At 53.9% G+C, this 21,361-nt stretch overlaps 1 protein-coding gene across 1 annotated transcript in view; it reads left to right on the top strand.

Annotated features, from left to right (window-relative positions):
- The window catches only part of MYO18B (myosin XVIIIB), a 78,767-nt gene that overhangs the window by 47,189 nt on the left and 10,217 nt on the right, over nt 1-21,361 (top strand). The window contains exons 35-41 of the mRNA XM_074159675.1: nt 3,243-3,356; nt 3,704-3,820; nt 4,496-4,579; nt 5,565-5,702; nt 6,591-6,776; nt 17,464-17,597; nt 19,526-19,687. Of these exons, the coding sequence (XP_074015776.1) occupies nt 3,243-3,356; nt 3,704-3,820; nt 4,496-4,579; nt 5,565-5,702; nt 6,591-6,776; nt 17,464-17,597; nt 19,526-19,687 (935 nt within the window). The remainder of the gene's footprint in view (nt 1-3,242; nt 3,357-3,703; nt 3,821-4,495; nt 4,580-5,564; nt 5,703-6,590; nt 6,777-17,463; nt 17,598-19,525; nt 19,688-21,361) is intronic.

Genomic DNA, 21,361 nt, shown 5'->3' with positions numbered 1-21,361 from the left:
GTGACCTCGGGGTGCCTTGCCGTGGGGCAGGGGTGGCATGGACCAGTCTGTCCTCAGCCTGGCCGTGCATGTGCATCCCGGGATGCCGAGTGCCGGGACTAAGCTAACAATGCCGATCCTCCGAAACCGCTCGGTAATTAATCCGTACTGTACATTTCCCCTGGAAACAAACTAATCGGGAGGCATGAACGATTCCAACAACATACATATATAATTGAGATAATAGTTCTGCATAAATAACATCTGTGAGCAGCAGCTGTTCCCACCTGCGCCGAGGGAGAAGGGGAAGGTGAGCTCGGTCTGATGTGGCCGATGGAGTGCCAGTGCCCATCCCCGTACCCATACTCATGTCCATGCCCGTGCCCATCCCCATGTCCATACTCATGTCCATCCCTGTGCCTGTGCCACTGACATGGGCAGCCGGGGCAGGCAGCAGGAACAGCCATTTTTGGCACTCATGAGTTCTTTCTTAAATGTTATTGAGCTAATGCTGTAATGCCACACTTAATTAATCCCTCAGTATTCCCCAAATCCCACTTTGGGGCTGATGATGCCCAGCCCCTGCCTTGCATCATCCTCTGGAGCTCGCTGCGGTGGGCTGATGCTGAGGGAACCCCGTCCATGTCCTGATCCAGGGGACCAAGCCATGATGCTGGGGCACTCGCTCTGCCTGGGGATGGTGGCCACCCCCGTGGCGTCCAGCCATGTCTTCCTAGGGGAATAACACCTTGTTCCCTGAGCAGCCTGGTCCCCGCAGTGAGGCAGGTTCATGCAGGAGGTCACTTTGTCCTGCCTGTGGCCACAGTGCCATACAGTCCATCCCCGGCTCCCTCCTGGCTCCTTTGGTGGCCTCTGCCCGGCTGCCTCGCGCTTTGGAGAAGGAGAACAGAAAGCCTTAATATTGGGAATATTGAATTTTTGCTGCGCCGCCAACACTGAGACTCTGCGTGCCTTAAAAATGCCGTATGATTATGCTGTCCTTTAAATTTAAACGATTTCTAATGGCATTTATGACGACTTTCTCAAAAGTCAATGCATCCTCCCACCAGCCCACAAACCTCCACAAGAATAAAAACTTTGCTAAAATGCTACATTTCCGTTAATCAAAATCCATATGGCTGGAAATATAGCATTGTTTCTTAATAAGGCTGAAGCATCCATTTTACGCAGGTATTTAACAGATGGTGTAGCACGGCAAACTAATGTTGTTCAGAAGTTCATACATTATGCATTTTTTTTTGGGGGGGGGGGGGGGGGGATGTGTGTGGAAATTTCAATTTATTCTTCCCAAGTGGGAAAATTCCATTACACGGAGTGAAATGGAAGCTGGTGTTTAATGAGAGGTCCTGGAGATGCCTTTCTCTCTGATTAAAGTCTCTGGAGTTTTTAACGTAATCGTGGCAGGGGAAAGACGGGTCCCAGGGGCTGGTGGTGGACGGGGGGTTGCTTTTGGAGGAGCCCAGAGGTGGGCAGGTTGGTTGGAAAAGCCCTTGGCCATAAACCCAGCAGTGGGTCCAATTAGCATCTTTAACGTCTCGGATCATTTCAGTAACAGCCGCCCCAGCTTTATGCAAAGCACAAAGGCTGTTTTTCAGCTGGTGGAAGACAGAGGAGGAACACGGCGCGTGTGGCTGCGAGTGGCTCTGCGGGTGTATGAATAGACCCGGCTGGACAATCCATCAACACTGGAGCTGAACTTGGAGACAGGAACATGATTTTAAATAACAGTTTTGCAGGATTCAAACTGCTAAATGTCTCCATGGCAGAGCTTTATATTTCCTATGGCGAGCAGCTTCTGGCTGGCGCTGTAGCCGGAGACCCGATGACGTTTGGGGCTGTTTCTTCCCATCCATTCTCCAGCTTTCTTGTAGGCACCCTGTTACCTGCTCAGCTTTTCCAAATAGATCTCAATCACCCCAAACAGTTGCGGGAAATGAGCCGAGGGTTGCTCCGGTTACAGTTCTTTGTAATCCCCCCCTGTTTTTTTTGAGGGAGAGAGAGAGTAAAAAAAAAAGATGAGTAAACCCTGAAAAAATCGCCTAAAATGCTCAAACTCTCACCATGGTCCACAGCAGCTCCTGTTGCCCCCAGGAGCTCTGCATCCTCCGCAGGGGACCGGGCGCGGGAAATGAGCAGCAAGCGGAGAGGTTTTGTTTTCTTTTTCATAAAGAAAAGAAAGAAACCCAAGCGAGCAAGGGAAGGAACGGGATGTTCAGGTACAGCCGGCGTAAACTCCTCCGTCCCGGCGGTGTGAGGTTTTTTGGGATGACGCTGCATCTTCCAGATGTTTGCAGCCCATTTAAGATCATTGTGGTCTTAATGGCTGAGCTATAAAAACCAAGAGCAAATTAGCATTTATAAATTGTGATATTCCGTGTGTATTTGCAAATGCAATTTATGCCACATGAAAAGCCCATTTGCAAACTCCGAATCATGAATTGCTCTAATCAGGAATTACATGTAATTCACATAATTTTGCAAATTAATGATGCCAGCTCTGCCGTGCCAAGGGTGGGTGTGCAGACCGAGGCGCTTACTTCAGCTCTCAGCGGGAGGGTCAGTGGTGACAGGATGGGTGCTTCGGTGTGGTGGGAGCTGCCAGGACATCCCTTTTCACTATAAACCAGGAGCAGGCGGGCTGAAGAGCAGCACAGGTTTTAAAAAGTTGTCTTTCCCTGTGCATTAACAGGGGAAACATGCTCTGGGGGTGAAGTGTAAATAGACGTGGCCGCGGGGAACGGCGTAATCAGCACGTGGTTTCTGCAGGCACCGAGAGCTCCTTTAATTAAGGGCTGGAGCACCTCCCCTATGAAGACAGGCTGAGAGAGCTGGGGTTGTTCAGCCTGGAGAAGAGAAGGCTCCGGGGAGACCTCATAGCAGCCTTCCGATATCTGAAGGGAGCCTCCAGGAGAGCCGGAGAGGGACTCTTTGTCAGGAGATGTAGTGACAGGACAAGGGGTAATGGTTTTAAATTGGAAGAGGGGAGATTTAGATTAGATATTAGGAGGAAATTCTTTCCTGTGAGGGTGGTGAGGCACTGGAACAGGTTGCCCAGGGAAGCTGTGGCTGCCCCATCCCTGGAAGTGTTCAAGGCCAGGCTGGATGGGGCTTTGAGCAACCTGCTCTAGTGGAGGTGTCCCTGCCCATGGCAGGGGGGTTGGGACTCGATGATCTTTAAGGTCCCTTCCAACCCAAACCGTTCTGTGATTCTGTATTTATGATCTCCCTCAATTTTTTCCCAGTTGGAAGAGAGCGAAGCAAAGTGCGTGGAGGCCCAGAAGTCCCAGCAGACAGCGGCCCTGGAGCTGGAGAACTTGCACACGGAGCTGGACACCCTCAGCAGAAACAAGACCCTGGTGCGGAGACACAGCCAGGGCTGGGGAGGTGGGAGGGCAGCGGCACGGTCCTACCTCCTCGTGTTCCATAGCAATAATCAGCTTTTTTTTTCTTACTAAATCAACAATAATCAGCATAATTACTAAATCACCCAGCCTCTTTGGGTGGCTTAATGGATGGATAAGGGTGCAGCGTCCCGTAGACTCCCTCTGCAGATACGCAGGAGCTCCCTTTGCCTCTCCTGGTGCAAGAACAGGGTTGGGGGCTGGTGGCAGCATGTCCCTAAGGATGCTGTGGTCCAGGCAATGCTGTGCCATGTGTCCCCCGTGGGATGCGTGAGCCAGCGGCCCCGTGGGTGCTCCCGCAGGTGGAGGAGCAGCTGTACCAGCTGCAGCATGAGAGAGCTGACCTCCTGAAACGCATCGATGAGGACCAGGAAGACCTGAACGAGCTGATGGCGAAGCACAAGGCTCTGATCGCCCAGGTAGGAGCTGGGGCAGTGGAGGCTGGGCAGCATCCCCCTCCCTGTGGGGGCACGTGGAACACCCTGCGGCCTGGCTGAGGGCAAACGGCTGTCCCCATCCGTGCAGAGCAGCTTTGGGACCCCAGGAAGCGGATGCTGTGATGAGAGGAAGGGATGGCTCACGGCTCCAGCTCCTCTCACCCATAGTTTTGATTCTTCTTTCAAGAGGTGGCTTGGCTTTAGTTTCAATAGTTGGGAAATCCTATAGCATCCTCGGCCAGATCCTTTTCTAGGCTTTCTTTCACTGTTTTATCAAGCAGAGCTTAAAAAGTGCTGACAGACAGCCCTGGGGCTTTCTGTGCAATATCCAGACTAAGGCAGGCTCTCCCAAAAGATTGTATTTGGAGCTGAGGGAGCCCAAGGCTCCCTGTGGAGCAGGGATATGCTGGCGAGACTGACAATTCTCAGTCTGGTGCCCCTTGCAGTGGTGTTACAGAACCGGGAGTCTGTGTCTGGAAGGACCCTGAGGACAGAAATGACCTTGACAACACAGTTTCTTCCCTGATCTGCACATACTTGTTTTGAAAATTAGGAAAGTTGCGTGCTGTCGGGAGAATTAAGCTCCTTCAGTCCAGTGCAGGAGGGGCTCGTGGTTTGGGTGGTAGGGTCTGCTCCCACTGCTTTCTCCATCCACAGTCGGCAACAGACATCGCTCAGATCCGGGAGCTGCAGACGCAGGTGGAGGATGTGAAGAAAGAAAAGCAGAGCCTTCAGGAGAAGGTAATTCCTCCCCAGAGCTGAGGAACGAAAGCCACCCAGGTGTCCTCTGACATCGGTGCCAGTCATGGGTGTCGTGGTCTTATCTAAAATCAGATCAAATGCTTTTACTAGTGCTACAAAACCATTTCTCCTTTATAATATGAGCAGAACGGGGCCAGGGTGGGCTGCGGGCTCTGCCTGGGGCTGGAGAAGGCTTTCCCTGGCAGGGATTTCGGGATGAAGAGCCCCACTTCTCTCTCCTCCCTTCCCGAGCTGCTGGTGCTGTGGCTGGGATGGGGTTGACCCCAGGACAGGGGGTCCTGGGGGTACTGGTGAGGGCTGCACCGTCTCGCCTCTGCGGCTGCACCGGTGCTCCTGGAGTGCATTGGATTTAATTTTAAACAGATGAGTAATCCCATTAACTTAAGTGCTTTATTGGAGCGTAGCTGAGCTGCCCAGGAGTCAGAAGCAGGACTCGCTCCCTCTGAGGTGGGGCGGGTGGTGCTTTAGAGATAGGCCAGATGAAAAGAAGACAAATTCCCGTAGTTCTAGGTCAAATACAAAATCTGAACCGAAGTTGTAGCGGGATCACTAAAAGGACAGTTTGCTTTGGAGATCTCGGTGCAACGGCTGAAGAAAAGCTTGGTCCAGGCAGCTTTCCACACAGGGGTAAAATGTGAATGTTTACACCTGCTGTCCTCAAAGGGTTTGTGAGAAGGAGAAAAGCGAAAAAGACCCAGACATGTGTTGTCTTGCCAGCACGTTTTTTCATTCAAAAATACATGTTCGTGTCCTGCGTTTGCTGTGGGGTGTTAACAGCAGGGAGTCCTTCAGGGCATGCTCTTCCATAGTGCCTTTTTTCCATAGTCACCCCAGGGGCCATGAGAGGTCCCCGGTGCACATCACATCAAGGTGAGGGACTGGTGGGGGATCTGGGAAAGGGACCGGGAGGTTTTTGCCTGGGTCGGGGGCTGGGGAGGTGCTAACGTAGCCCGTCCTCCCCCAGCTGCAGGCAGCGCAGGCCAGAGCAGCCCGTCTGGAGCAGTGCCCGGCCGAGCGCTCCATCGTCAGCCGGCAGGAAGCCCGCATCCGTGACCTGGAGAGCCAGCTGGACTTCCAGGCCGTGCAGATGAAGCGCTTTGAGGTACAACCTCTTCCCTGCTCACAGAGGGGACGTGGAGCCCTGGGGAGATGCTGGTGAAAGGCAGGAATTATGATGCCACCGCCTCGGCTTTGGGGGAAGAAGCACCTGGGAAGGGATGGAGAGGGACAGGAGGGGTCTTCGACCACCTCTCCCATGGTTGTGGACAGTCCATAGCGTTCATGCCACTGCTGTTATCTCTACCTGCCTCACTGTGGTGTTTATTGGGCTCAGTGCTATAAACACCGGGAGGAATATACAGTCCCTGCCACTGGACACAGGGAATGGTGTGTGCTGACTGCTCAGCACATCCATCACAGCACCTCTCTGATGGGCATCCCCTTGCACTGGCATCCTCCAGAAGCCAAGCCAGCAGGCTTGATCACAATTATTTCACTGTCCCCATTAATCTGCACATCTGGTGGCACAGGGATATGTTTTTGCTGTTGCTTCTTCCCAGAGTTGTGCTGCCTGAACGAGCCCAGCCCAGGGGGGAAGAAAATTGCTGTTGTGTCCCCAAAGAAGCTGCTGGCTCTGTGGGAGCCTTGGGGGACATGGTGTGGCCATGGGGGATGGCACTGCCTGCTGTGGTGGGAGCAGAGCTGGGTGCAGGGATGGGATGGGATGGAATCACTGGGGTCCGCACCCGCTGACCCCAATGAGCCACTGGGGATCGTAGAATCATAGAATTTTTGAGTTGGAAAACACCTTTAAGACCACTGAGTCCAACCATTAATCTAGGGCGATGCTTGATAATGATAATAATAGTGACTGGCCCTGTGTCGGGGAGGGATTGTTCTCCACATCGCTTGATGCTCATGGGGCATAACTCCTCATCTCATAACTCCTCACCTCCATCTCCCTGGTGTCACCTCGCACCTTCCTCCCCAGGTGCTGGTGCTGCGCCTGCGAGACAGCATCATTAAGATGGGCGAAGAGCTGGAGAAGGCGGCCGAGTCGGAGGCACGGGAGAAGGAGAGCACCAGGTACTACCAGAGGAGGATGGAGGAGATGAAAGCGGACATGGACGAGCTGGTGCAGAGGGAGCTGGAGTCCAGCCGCCGGCGCGTGGAGCTGGTAAGGGGATGCTGCCCCCCAGGGCCATGGAGGGAGGGGGGGGGTGTGTGTGCTGCGGGTTTTATTGGCCCAAGAGTCCTGGAAGAGTAATTTTCTGTGGTGTTCTCTGTGTTTGGAGATGGAGCTGGCCAATTTGCCATTAGCTGGCCCCTGCGCAGATAAGGTGTGTCTCTCGGGCTCGCCCCCCCCCCCCAAGTTGCTCAGGTCATTCCTGCACCTCCTTGTGCTAGTTTTGCTCGGGTTGGGCAGAACCTCAGCAGGACCAAACGCTCCCCCGGCACTGGGGAAATGCCCCGTGCTCCTGCCAGCCCCCCATGTGCCGAATGGCTTTGCCAAATAACCCCCCCATGGCACGGCGGCATGTTGGATGGGGCAGAAGAGCGGCTAACCTGCTCTGCATGCCCAAAGCCCCAACCGGATTTGGAGTACGGCAAAAAAATAGATTCACCTTCATTTTACAGTCCTTTATGAGCATCTCGTTTCATGTTGGGTTTTTTTTTTTTCCAGTAAACAAAAGGAAAGCCTTGCTTCCGAGCAGTAATTGAAAGATATTGCATTTCTGCTGGCAGCACAGCCGCATTAGAAGCAGTTATTTTATCAATAATCTTTTATTTAACAATCAAGGAGATTTCAGCATTTATTTCACCCCGAGGCTGCCAGCCTTTCTGAAGGGAATGGTGCTTTAGTGTGAATTATTCCACATCCCGTGCCGTGAACAGGCTTTGTCTGTGCTCTGCCAGCTCGAGTCCCGCATCCTCGAGCGCAGCCCTGGCTGCCGGGACACCCTTCCCCGGGCACAAAATGAGTCGTGCAGCCATCGATGCTCATCGGAATAATGAGATTTTAAAAGCAGATGCTTTGCTGGGTGCACCCTGTGTGCCCACCAGCTCCGGGTGGCTCCCTGGGTTGCCCACTGGGCTAGCAGTAGCCCACCCTGGGGCCGGATCCTGCTGTTTTCCCTCTGGGCCCCGAGCGAGACAGGGCTTCAGTTGCTATGATAACTATGTGTTTATTGCAGCTTTGTTAGAAACACGATGTTTTGGAACACAGATGCGCTGTCTGTTAGGATACGGCTGGGTTCTTTCAACTGTATTTTTTGTATTTGTGCCTATATTTTTAGAAGCTTTCTGCATGTTTCGTATGGGGATGTGAATGATGGGCGTAGCAAGATACTTGGCCTTCTGAGCGTGCTTCTGTTCTCACAAATGAATCATAGAGTCATAGAATGGTTAGAGTTGGAAGGGACCTTAAAGATCATCGAGTTCCAACCCCCCTGCCCTGGGCAGGGACACCTCCACTAGAGCAGGTTGCTCAAAGCCCCATCCAGCCTGGCCTTGAACACTTCCAGGGATGGGGCAGCCACAGCTTCCCTGGGCAACCTGTTCCAGTGCCTCACCACCCTCACAGGAAAGAATTTCTTTCTGGTATCTAATCTAAATCTCCCCTCTTCCAGTTTAAAACCATTACCCGTTGTCCTGTCACTACATCTCCTGACAAAGAGTCCCTCTCCGGCTCTCCTGGAGGCTCCCTTCAGATATTGGAAGGCTGCTATGAGGTCTCCCCGGAGCCTTCTCTTCTCCAGGCTGAACAACCCCAGCTCTCTCAGCCTGTCTTCATAGGGGAGGTGCTCCAGCCCTCTGATCGTCTTCGTGGCCCTCTGCTGGACCCGTTCCAACAGAGGGCCATGAAGATGATCAGAGGGATGGATGAAGTTTGCCAAGAAGTCTGGAAGGGATTTTAGAGGCGCCTCCCTGGAATAAGACATAAAAACCCATAAACAGACAAACTCGTAAGACAATATTGAGGGGTCTGGGTTTATCCGGACCCCCAGATATTTGGGGTTATGTGGCATCTGCTGCAGTGGGGCAGGAGGAAGGAGCCAGGCAAGCCCTGGGGCGGGTGAGCTCCCCAAGGGACATCCCACCAGCCCTGTGTTTCTCCCTGGTGGCTCCCGGCTGGTCAGGATTGTTGCCCCGTGGGAACTGGGGCTCCCTGAGCCCACCTTGGGAGCCAGGGGCTGCTGCGGCGTTCCCCGGGAGCAGAGGTGTTCCCCCAGAATGTATGTTCTCTTAACAGCGCTTAAATAAAACATCACGGGAGAGCTGTGATCGCAGAGCCCAGCCGGGCTTGTCGAGCGGCTGGCGGGGAGCATCAATAGTTAATAGAAAGCCACTTACGGCTCTGCTCCTGTTAAATCCCCCATCAATTATAAATCCTGCATGAATTATTCACTTAACATTACTTAAGTCATGGTCTGCACCTAAAAATTTTTTTCTAATTTACTCAAATAAACAGTCGGGAGGTTGTGGACTTGCCGTGCACTGTCAGGGTGTCAGCGATGAAGGGACACATTCGTTGTACAGATTGGGTTAGAAATCCCGTCTCGTTTCCTGGGATCCTCAGAGTCGGTGCCTGTATATGAGGTATTTTATTCTCGCAGCCGGTATTTATCAGTGGTGGAGGCGCTTGAAAATCCCGTCCCACCATCCCCACGCCTTCAGCCAGGCTCAGGACAGCTCTTTTCATCCCTCCATCGTTTTCGACCCAGCTTTGGGCAGTTGGGAGGCAGACTCATCCCATGCACAGGCAGCGGGGAAAATCCAGCGAGGAGCAGGGATGGGAGCTGGAGAGCTGGCTGCCAGGCAGATGGCTCTGCCTTATGAATTTTGTAAGAAGAATGGGTTTTGAACACTTTCCAAGCCCGGCGCCATCACAGCGAGGGAGGCATGTTTTCTAATGGCGGGGGTAGTACTTGGCCCTGGTTGTCTTTGTCTTTGCTCTGGTTGCATGTACTAGATTTCCCCCGTGGAGCTGTAGTTCCTCTTCCAATAAAATCTGGACCCCAGCCCTCGACAGCTCCTTGTTTCTCAGCTGCTGTGCTGACACCCAGAGCTTGACAGGCAAGACCCAGCCGCCTGGTCTCCTCGGGCCACGGCAGAAACTGAGTCATGGCGAGAAGCGAGAGATGGATTTCCAACTTAGAGTTGATCCTGGGGAGCTTAAAAACAAGCCCTGGTCTCTTTGCTCATCGTGTATGCACACATGCTCGTGCTTGTCCTGATATAAGAGTCCCCTGGAGAAGCTGCCTGGTGCAGTGCAGGGAAGGATGGAGAAGGGATGTGTAGGGCCATCAGCTGCTGTCGGGACCAGGATGCTGCTGGGCACAGCTCCTGGTTTCGGTGGTCTGGAGGAGATGCTGGATGTGGGTTGGTGGTCCATCCATGAGCATCAAGGAGGCAAAGGTGTGTTTGCAAGAGGCCTCATCTCAGCTGCTTTGGGCATCCACAGCCATCACTGGAATCCCTGGGCAGGAGCAAGGGCAAGGGCAGGGGCAGGGATGCTGCATGAGAACCCTGCCCCATGCCTTGTCTTTCTGGAGCTGTTTTCACAGAGCTTCTGGCAGAGCATCTCCCTCCTCACCTGTGGATTTGCTGCAGCGGAGGGGGGAGATGCCAGCTACTAACAAGCCAGGATGGACTAATTCACTTTTTAGGCAGTAATTCTTCCAGTATGTGCCAAGCAATAACTAAAAAGCTAAAAGAAGCTCATGTTTTGATAATGTCGATGACTGAACTGCCTGTACCATTTGGATTTCATGGGAGAAAGCTGGGATGGGAGCTCTGGCATGGGAGCTCAGCGCCGGGGTCCCTCCTGCCCTGGAGGTGTTCCCCCCCTGCCTGGGCTGCACTGGGGCACCTAGCTGGGATGTCTAGGGAAAAGCAGGGGCTGGTCCTGCTAGGATGAAGCCCCAACTGGCAGAGACGTGCTGGGAAGCCAGCCAGACTTCCTGCATCTCCTCCAGCCCCCCTGCACCAACAGGCAGCTCCACTGACACCCCCCCTCGAAGCCCCCACCGCTGGGGCATGCCGTGGGGGGCTTGCGGGCGCTGTCTTAAAATCAGGTTTCTTTAAAGAAGCTGTGAAATTCATCAGCATAATAATTAACTATTTTTACTGACAACTGAAGTGCAGGTGTGAAGAATATCTTCACACCTTTTTTTTTTTAAAAAAAAAAAACCAAACAAAAAAAGATGAGAGTCACAGTGTAAATAACCCTTTTTTCTGGTTCTTATGATGGCAAATCTCCTTTGTAACGCAGCCCTGTTATCGCCATGCGATCCAGCGTGCTCTAGCACAGTACAGCCTGATCTCTGTGATTTTTTCATTTTTTATTTCTTCTGCAAGCTTTAAAGATTTTTTTATTATTTTTTTTTTTTTTTGGTGCTTTCACTGAACTTGAGAAGCGACACGGGAGGTGTTTGTGCCTCCAGCCGGGAATGTCGCGCTCCCAGCAGGTCCCCAGCCAAACCCTCTGATGTCCCCGCAGCTCCCGGCCTCAGCATCGCCTGCTCCTGGGTCTCCCGGAGCTGCTCTTTTCTTTAGAAGCTAATGATTTTCACTAAATGTAAGGACAATTATCATCAAAGGGAGCCGGTCCTTAGAGGTGAGGTTGGGTGACGGAGGAGCCAGGAGTGAAAACTCGACTGTATATATGTACGTGCTAATTAGGGCTGTTGTACAGCAGGGCTGTGATTTCTGGTTTGCCATTAAAGAAGTCAATTCTTCAGCAGATCACCAGCACTTGTGGCTGCTCGCACCAATTACTGGTACCGCCGGTGTTTGCGAGCGCAGAAAGAGCCGCTCGCCCCGTCTCACTTCAGGCTCCAACCGCGGAAATTTTGTCACTTCAAACTTTCGCAAAAACCTGCGAGTTAATGACTTAATTAAAAATAATAATGATGGATGAATACTGCAGGTGTACGCTAAATTATTCAAAGAGCGGCAATCCAAATTGGGCTAATTAGATTACACTTCACTTCGGGTGGATGGGAGCTCGCAAAGGTTATGTTGTGACAGCAGAACCACAAACAGAAATAAAAGACGGCGCCGGGGACGCGGGTGCCGGATGCTCTGCGGTGCCTGCCTTGGCATCCCTTAGAGTCCCATGAATTATTTCACTACTGGTTTCGCTTAGCTCGTTTTAACTTAGCTTCAAATGCTTCTGAGACAAAAGTAGATGAAAAAGCAAACTCCTAAGGAAAAGGGTTTTGGGAATCCTTTTCCAGGGAAGCAATGAAAGCAAAGGCAGGCTGCGGGGGGATGTGGGGGATGGGGGTAGGAGGTATGGAGCTGCCAGCTGAGATGTCCCCTTGTTTCCAGGTGGGCTCTGGGTGGGGGCTGACAGCCTCTGGCTTCCTGATGGTGCCCCTCGTGCCACGGGCTGCTGAGGGCTGGAGCATCTTTTTCTGGCTGTTGGAAAAGTCCCCTGGCAAAGCGCAGGGGGAAGCCTCAGTGATGCTCAGGGAGTCAGTGGGCAGTGGGGTCTCTCCTGCTGGTTTCACAAGGACAGAGCCGGGTGGCAACTCCCCTGAAGGAACGGGGACCCCCTGAGAGCTGCCGGCCCTTGTCTCCTCCTGTCCTTGCCGGCAGCCCCTGCTTGTCTTGACCTCTTCTGGCTGCCTGCTGGGTGACAGCCTGGGGGCCAGGGGGCTGTGTCCTCACCGCCTCTCCCTCAGCTCTGTCTTCTCTGGGTACGCACGAATGGCATCCATATTTCCCCTTTGCAGCAAATCTCTTCCTTTCCAACCTGTCCTTGCAGTGAGAGCGGGTGGTACCATGAGAGGGATGGGTGGTCTGGGGGCTGCAGGGGCTTTGGACAGGATGGGAGCAGGGGTGGGGCATATGAAATGCAGGGAAAGGTGGCCAGCAGGCCACTGTTGAGCGCTCAGCTGTGACACTCGCAGTAGGAATTAATTCTTTTTGCAGTGTACTCATGTTGTCAGGATCTTTCCAGCACGGATGTGCAGCAGCATCCTCCCACGAGCCCCCTCGGGGCGAGGGCAGGAGTCCGGGCTGTGAGCACCAGCTTCTCAGTGTGGGTTTGCCACGTGCTGACCGTGGCCAAGCGAGCTCCCGTCCCCTTTGTCTTGAGCGAGCCTTTAATTCAGGCTCCCTGTCAGCAGAAATTAACCTCAGCTTTCTAAAATAAATGCTTTTGACCTGCCGGTGGACTGGTCCTGTCGGGTTTGGGGAGTGCTGTGCTCCGGGGCGGTCTGTCCGCCGATACGCTGTGAATGGGAGAAAGTAATCTGGAAGCGTATGCAAAAACCAGGCAGAACATATATTTTATTTATTGATTATAAAATATACATCAGCCGGGGTTTCTAAGCTGGTCAGGCTGGTTTCTGCCACGGTTTGGTGGAAGGAGCCAGATCTGCTGGTGCCAACAGGGACTGGGATTTTAGGTTACAGGATGCTCCCGAGCTCATGTAGCAGAAATGCTCTCAGATCCCCATCTGGGAAGCTGGAGCCCTTTTCCCTGGGCTCACAGCTGGTCCCACATCTCCGTTTCTCCCCATGGTCCCCGTGCCACGGCCGGGTGTGTGGGCAAGTTGCTTGGTAGCCAGGTGGATGGACAGAGGGAGAAAGGCAGGGGAGAAATTAGTGGAGCTTTTCAACGAAAAATCAACACACACGCGAAGCAAAGGACGGTTAGTTCTGCGTCACCATCTCTGGCTTGTGGCAGTAGCTGTAGCCCCTTTCTGGGACTTTTTGCAAGTCTTATGTCTGCTGCTTTGCAGGGGAGAAGGCAACGGTACATGTTTCTCCGTGGGAGAAGAAGGGAATGTGCTTCTAAGGGCACAAAGGCACCCCTTTGGCAGGGCAGTCCTTCCCACTCAGCAGGTCTGGTGCTGGCCCCCAGCCCAGTGACTGCAGGGGTCTCACCCTGAGTAAGGACCCCCCCCCCATCTGCTGCAGCCTCCGCCCCCTCCCTGATTAGATGGAAAGGACTGATTCCCCTGGTAGCCGTTGCTTTATAAGCCCTGCTCATCAGTGCGGCTCCTCTGATTGCAGCCCGCCCCCCCCAGCAGCCGTCTGGGTTCCCCATCATCATCAGCGCCAGCAGGAGCTGGGGGGGGGGGGCTGTGATAACAGGCCATTAATGATGAATAAGGCGGGCAGAATGATGTGCAAGTCACCTTGCATCCCCCGCCAGGTCCAGCCGCAGTGCGGCGTATCACTCTGGTCTCCATTCCCAGCATCCCATCACGTTTGGACTTGGTGGCCACAACTGGAGCCACCCAGCCACTGCCCTTCACCACGTGTGAGGAACCACGTGTGACGCAGATCAGAGGAATCAAAAAGCCACCAACGCTTGGCCGTTCATCCTGAGGCAGGATGTAAATGCTCAGGCCAGTTGCGGTATTAAAAGGGAAATGCTTCTTGCATTTACATTTAGATTGAAACAACAAGTGTCAAAGGTTTCTAATCGCTCCCTGGGATGACGGTGGCCTGATGCTGGGACTGTTCTTGTCAGTTTACGGGATGAAGACAGCGTTTTTTGCATTCGAAATTTAATTATATTGAGGTAATTATTCCCTTCCTTGAGACAATTGTATGGTACAGAGTAAAACATAAAGTCCCTCCGTGCATGAGATCTGGGAGCGAGCACGGGGACGGGTGGGATGTTGGGTTTCCAGCCTCTCCACTACAGTGCTGTCCTTCTGACCTGATCGACACAGTGCTCTGTGGCTCCGTAAGCACCAGCCTTTCTATTTTGCACTGATTTGAGCCCAAAATGCTCAGCAGCACATTTACTAGAGCGTTACCCCTCGCTCTGCCCCTGGCCCGGCTGTGGCTCTGCCAGCTTCCTCCTCCTCTTCTTCCTCTCCTCCTCCTCCTCCTCACGGGCTGCAGCATCCGCCGGAGCTGGGGATGTGCTGAGCCCATGCTGAAAGGCAGGGCGTAGAAACTGAGCGGTGCCGTTTCTCTTTCCCACCTCTTCTTGCTGCAGGTTTTTATCGCCAGAATTCACTTTACGGTAACGCCTGAGCCCCGAGAGCTAAAACTCACAGTGGGCATAGGCTCGTGCAGGTCACTCGGCAGAGGGTGAGCGTGGACCAGCCCCAGGTTGTTCTCAGGATGGGAATGGTGCTTTCCTCTGGATTTAATCAGCCCCGGGTACCTGGGGTGATGGCGGTGGTGAGAGCACCTCCCCTGGAAGGAGTCTGTTTCAGCAGCATCGCTGTGCTTGAGCAGTGTCAGCTCTCATTAAGAAACGAGTATTTTCAGGCTGACATTCAAATTGCCGCTCGGGCAGCGTGCGGGCAGGGGACCCAAGGTCACCCGCAGTGTGTAGAGCCCACGGCCATGCAGTCCCCAAAGTCACCCCCGTGCAGCCCCCTCCTGAGGCCACCGGCCCCTCTCTGCCACGGGCTGTGGGTACCACAGGAGTGGGGCATCCTCAGGGGAAGCCAGGCTGGGCCCTCAGCTCAGCAGCATCAATCCCACGGTGGTCCCATCTCTTTGGGTGCACCCATGGCTCTCACGCAGAAGGCAGCGGGGCCACGGGGACCCCACCAGCTGCTGGGACATGCTGTTTGCTGCTCTCACAGCTGTACCCTGGAAAACAAATCGTATGAAGAGCGGTTGAAGGAGCTGGGACTGTTTAGTATGAGGAAGAGGAGGCTGAGGGGAGACCTCATCACTCTCTACAGCTACTTGAAAGGACACTGTAGAGAGGTTGGTGCTGGTCTCTTCGCACAGGTAATTAATGACAGAACAAGAGGGAATGGCTTCAAGCTCCAGCAGGGTAGGTTTAGACTGAACATTAGGAAAGAATTTTTCACAGCAAGAGTGGTCGGGCATTGGAACAGGCTGCCCAGGGAGGGGGTTGAGTCACCATCCCTGGATGTGTTTAAGAGCCGTTTAGATGTGGTGTTGGGGGATATGATATAGGGAAGAACTTTGTAGCGTAGGGTAGATGGTTGGACTCGATGATCCCAAGGGTCTTTTCCAACCTGGATGATTCTATGATTCTATGACTTTCCTGGTTGGTGGGGTCAGGGTGCGCGCCGCTGTGTGCCCAGCTGCCTCCCTGCAACTCACTGTCAGGTTAATAATAGCCGGACGGAGGAAAGGAATTAAATGCGGCCACTGAACTATATTTAATTTGCACCGTATCCCAGAGCTGAGGAACTAGTTCAATAGAGACTCTTATCAGCCTTTTTTTGAAGGGTTGAGCTTTTTATCTAGTGGTTGTTTTACTGCTTGCTCTTGCAGTTGCAAATAGCTGAGTACAGGCACGTAGCCAGCCGAAGCTTGGGGCTCTCTCCCCCTGGGGCTCTTTCTCCCCTTGGGGGGGGTCAGCATTTTGCCGTGTGTCCCCTCCTGAGCCCCCAGATGCTTGCGGGGCCGACCCTGGCATGGGGAGCATCTCCTCTGCCTAGACAGTGGGCTTTTCCCACGCAACTTGGAGCAGTTTCCAGGACAAAACAGGTCCTTTCCACTCTCTGCGTTTGTGCGAGCCGGGAGGGAAGCAAAGGGCTCGGAAGCTCTGAGTTTCCCGAAGCCTCTTGGCAGCGTTCAGGTTTTTCCCAAGACTGGTGCGTTTCCAGAAGGAACCGTGATGCTGTGCAACCCAAACAGGGATGTTTCTTTGCATGTTTTTATGAACTGAAATGCTCTTCCCCCCCCTCCCCCGGGCCCGGGTGCCTGGTGATCCCAGGGCTTTCATTATTTACTCTGACAGTCTGCCAGCTCCTGCGCCGTGGCCTGTCGCAGCCCGCGCTGCAAATCATCCCTCACCTTGTCACCACCGCGATGGCAATTTTACTGCTGGCAGCTTCAATCACGGTGAATTTGCAGCTCATGCTCCTTCTCCTTCTCTCTCTGCCGTGCAGTGGTTTAGAAAACACCACCAAGATTTCCTTCCTTGCTGAAAGGACCTGGAATCCCAGGAACACGGCGATGCTCGGCCGTGGCCACCGGGCTGTGGGCGATGCTGGGTCCGTGGTACCATCTGGGTCATGCTGCTCATCCAGCTTTTCCTCCTTGTAGTTTAAATTCTGAAATGAGTTTCTGGTTTTTCTCATCAGCGTCTCTGAAGAGGGCTTCATTTCCAAGCAGAGGTGTGGGGTGTGTGAGTGGAGGAGCAGCCCCACGCTCTGTCCCCAGCAGGGACGTGGTGCTCTCACACCGGGTGCTTTCACACGTTCCACACGGGGTAGGGGGGGGTGTGTTAATTTTAATATCAGATTTACTCATGTGGTATATTGGCGTTACTTTTTGATTTAGCAGAGCGATGCAGCGGTGTGCTGAAATCACAGCATGGGCACAATACGGCAATTGCGATGGACACCCGAGTCACTGGTCAGATGTGACGCCCGTCCCCAGTCCCTCTACGTTCACCGCCACGGTGCTGGGCATCCCCAGCTGCAGGGGGACATTACTGGCTCAGGAGGATGTTACTAATTTCACTGAATTTAATTATCTCTGGGAAGGCTGTTTGTACAACCTGATGGTGCCCTGGTCCAGCTGTGTGCCTAAAACCAAGGTCACCATCCCTTCCCCAGAGTTAAATTCAGTTTCCACATGGTATCCACTGGTTGCTCCTTATATTCTGCCCAGCACTTGGGATTTTGGGCTTTTTCTGTTGTGGGTGATGTTGGTTGGTCACTGAGGGGTTCAACTTCTTTTGCTCCTCTTCCTGTGTACGATGAAGATTACGTTTTACAAGCTATGGCACGTGCGGCAGGGTGCGAGCCCTGGCAGGGCACAGAGAACTGGCGGGGGCGGGGGGGGGGGGAAGCTTTAGCAGATGGCTTGCTCACCCCCTCTGCAGTTCAGGGTGCTGTGTCGGGGTACCTTATTGGGGTGCTGGCATTAATTCCGTGCCATCCATGCAGGAGCAGCAGCTGGCGGAGCTGGGGGCGGTGCGGCAGGTCCTGCAGGCTGATCTGGGGACCTCCATCCGGCGCATCGCCGATCTGCAGGTGGCCCTGGAGGAGCTGCGGTCCAGCGACGAGAGCGATGCCGAGAGGTGAGGCGAGGAGCTCCGGGGGCTTTGGGGAGGGCTGTGGGGGCTGCAGAGGGGCAGGCTCAGATGCTTTGTGGTCTTTGCTTTGAGGATGCTGCACCGCGCCAGGGCAGCAGCACGTGTTTAAGCACAAGAAACTTCATGTTAATGAAAGGTTTCATGAAGAAAGCATGACCCTGAAAATCATACTGCGTGACCCAGCTTAAAATAAGTGAAAAAGGACAGAAATAGCCCCGATCACAGAGGAAGCTCCTGTCCCTGGCAGCGTGGCACGCTGCCATGCATCAGTGTGTGCCCCAGCGCTGGATTTATGGATTGAAAATCCTGTGCTTTGATCAGCCACAGGAGCCGGGGGTTGGAGGAACCAGTGACGCTGGGCAGATGGGGTAGAAGATTTTGCTAGGAAAAAACGGGAGGAAAAATTCCAGTGGGTTTTTCAGGTGTTACTGCTACAGCCCTCCAATTTTCCCCTCTGCTACACTGCTAAAGGGGCATCGTGACAAATGGAGACAGAATAGATAAATGCATTTAAAAAAAGAAAGCAGAGATGTGCTTGTCACCAGGCCGTGAGAAGAGATTTTTCTTTATGTAGTGATTAAACTGGGGAAGGGTGAGATAGAAACCGTGAGCTGAGAAATTCGCTCCTCGGTAAAGCAAAAGTGATTTCCAATACAATTGACACATTAGCGGGAGGTGAGAAGCGCTTCCCGGCAGGGACGTCCGCAGCTGCTGGTGCAGGAAAAGTGGTCTATTTTGCTCCCTGCCCTTCGCCAGCGTGGGAAGAGCGGGTGCAAATGCCACGTATGATGCAGCAGCACCCATCCCTGATGCATCCACCGGGGTCCCTTTTGCATCCCAGGGCAGATGGGGAGGTCTTTGGCCATGCAGTGTGCTGGGAACAGTCCCGCTGCTGCCCCAGTCACTGCTGCTCAGGCTATCATAGAATCATAGAATCATAGAATGGCTAGAGTTGGAAAGGACCTTAAAGATCATCTAGTTCCAACCCCCCTGCCATGGGCAGGGACACCTCTATCGGAGTGGGGATTATTGCCTGGGAAGGTTTTCATCTCATCAGACTCATGTGGTGGCTTCGGGGAGGCTGTGTGAGCCATGGGCAGCTCTGGGGCTGACTCTCTCTCTTTTCCCTCGGTTGCAGCGTGCAGATGGCGTGGGAATCGCCCTGCTCCAGGAGGGAGACATGTCAGCCCTGGGGAGCTGCTGGCCCAAGGGCAGGAGCCTGCCCCGGGTTGTGTGAGGGGTTGTGGACCACCAGTTGCCTGCAGCCCACCCAGGGCAGGGCGCAGATGGGCTTTCAGATGGCTCTGGGTGCCCCCATGTCTGTCGACCTGCTCACTTTTCCTTCGAGCTGTTAAACCAGCAGGATGCTCTCCCTCCTCCCTCCCAGAAAGATGCACGCAGCTTTCCTGCACTTTGGGAATATGAAGCTTTGAAGGAAAACTGAGATCCTAAAGGATTTCATCTGCTGCAGCTGGAGTGTGGGGTCCTGGTGGGTGGGCAGGGGTGGCCCCAGCACCAGGGGTGCGTAGGGGACAGTTGGTACATGGGGTCACGCTGGCTCTGCCACTGCAGCTCCGGTCCTGAGGCACTGCAGGCAGCAGCGGGGTTTGCCCACCCACGGTCTACAGGCTACAGGACACTTATAAAACCATGGGGGAAGTAGTTAATGGCAGCAGCAATGGCACAAGGACCAGGTTGCCTGGAAAAATTTGGTTTGTCCGCTCTGTGCCAGTGCCACAAAACAGCCAGAGGAGAGCCCACCAGCTGAAGCTGCCGTTGCTGGAGCCATGAAGCAACCCCTGGTGAAGCTGTGCCTGGCTTCACCCTCACACATCCTTCAGGACCCCTTGCCGGTGCCGCCAGCCCTCTTGCCTGTGCTTGTGGAGCTAATGAGGTCTCATCTCTCCCCACAGGGATGCCTGCTCCAGCATCGGCTCCACTCTCAATCTGGAACCCGCAGAGAGCATCATGTCCTGGCCGGGGTCCTCTGCGGGCTGGTCATCCCCGGCAAGTCCCAGCGTGTCTGGGAGCATCTCCGTGCAGTCTGTCGGCAACCGCAGCACCCAGGGACCGAGGTAAGGGACCCCCAGCCCGTCCTGGGCACAGCCACCTCTGTCAGTGACAGCCCCTGCACGGGGCATGCAGCTTTCCTCTGGGGAAACCACAAGTGCTCGGTACCAGCTCCAGCATCTTGCAGATGCACAGAGGGTAGAAAAAATATCTTGCAGCAGCAAGACATCACAAAGGTATTTTAATCCGTCTTGTATTTTTATTTAAGAAAAAAAAAAACATGTGAGAGGCAGGAGCAGGCTGCGGGCAGCGCTGGCTTCCCAGCGTTCAGGCACAGAGAGGTGGCCGCGGACATCGTGCCCTGATGGGGTGACAAGGGCAGCAGGAAGAGGTGTCAGCCCTGGGTGTTCCGCTGTCACGGGTGTCTGCATGGCCTGACCCTGCAGCCCTGCAGGCAGGTGCTGCCTGCTCCCCTGCCTCCTGCCTGCTCTCCTGCCGTCCAGGGGCTGTAGCTTCTCGCACCCTCTCGAATCGGGGGGGACACATGCAGTGGGTGCAGCCAGTAACTCCCTCAGCAGAGCCGAGCATCCCAAACCCCTGCGTATCCTCGGGGGCTCCCACGTGCTCTCTTTGGCTTTAATTTCCCCATGGAAAAAATAAAGTCGCTCTTTACGGGTGACAGATCCCACGGCGCAGCGAGGAGCACCGCGGTGGCACCGCTGCAGTGGCCGCAGCTGCTTGGGGACAGGGAAGCCACCGTGGTTCATCGGGGGCATGCTGAAGATGCTGGCCCCGGGGATGGTGGGCGCTTCGGCTCTGCCCCTTCCAGGACGTGCAGAAAGGAGCTCGGGGGCACCCGTGGTATTTAAGGTCAAAACATCAAATCGAGGAAGGTACTTGCTGCCACGCCAGGATCAGTGAAGCGCTAGATGAAAGTCGCTACATCAAAAACATGCTTCAAGCGGTATAATATCCCTTGATGTATTCTCTAGAGATAATTTAAAGAGGCGATGCAGCCTATTTGAGGATTTGTATGCCATATGCTCGCCTTTTGCTGCTGAGGAAACAGTATGTATTTATACAGTTCTAATATAAAATATGTTAATTTTTTGACGGTAATGCTAATGGGCTGTGAGGGAGTTGGAGAGTGGCCCAAGCACTCCTGTGGCCAAATTCCCTCGGCTCGGCTCCGGCTGCCGGGGGCTCGGCGGGTACCCAGGCACCCAGCCTGAATGGGTGCCCATCAGAGGAACCCTCAAGCCCAGAGACAAACCCAGGGTCTTTCAGCCATCCCTGGCACTGCAGGGTTGCAGTCAAACTGGTTTCTTTGTGCCTCGTGAAGCAATCGCATGGGTTGAGTTTTGAAAAGCCCTGTAAATCAGGGTTTGGTGGCTGTAGAAGGGAGGTGACAGGGACAAGGAAGGGCATCGGGTCTCCTCGGAGGTTTGGGAGAGCTGTAGGTGAGCAAAGACGGAATTTTGAGTCCTGGGGCTGGAGCTGTGTGGGGCCAAAGGGGCTCCAGAGAGCATCATCCCTACCTAGGGAAGGGGGTTTCTCTGCTTTGCATGCCAAGATCTACAAAGCGATAGCTTAATAATGGAAAAAAAGGCAAGCTTTTTTGCATAATGCGTGATCTGTAGCATTGATTGCCGTGGGACAAGGTGGCAGCCGGCAGTGCATGCGGATGGAAAACCCGACCAGCCGAATTCACAGTGGGCAGGGCTGGTGATGCCCCTGCC

The sequence above is a fragment of the Numenius arquata genome, chromosome 16 (assembly GCF_964106895.1).
Source record: "Numenius arquata chromosome 16, bNumArq3.hap1.1, whole genome shotgun sequence".
Classification (NCBI taxonomy): domain Eukaryota; kingdom Metazoa; phylum Chordata; class Aves; order Charadriiformes; family Scolopacidae; genus Numenius; species Numenius arquata.
The sequence above is the reverse complement of the archived record's forward strand: the minus strand, read 5'-3'. Positions and strand labels throughout refer to the sequence as shown.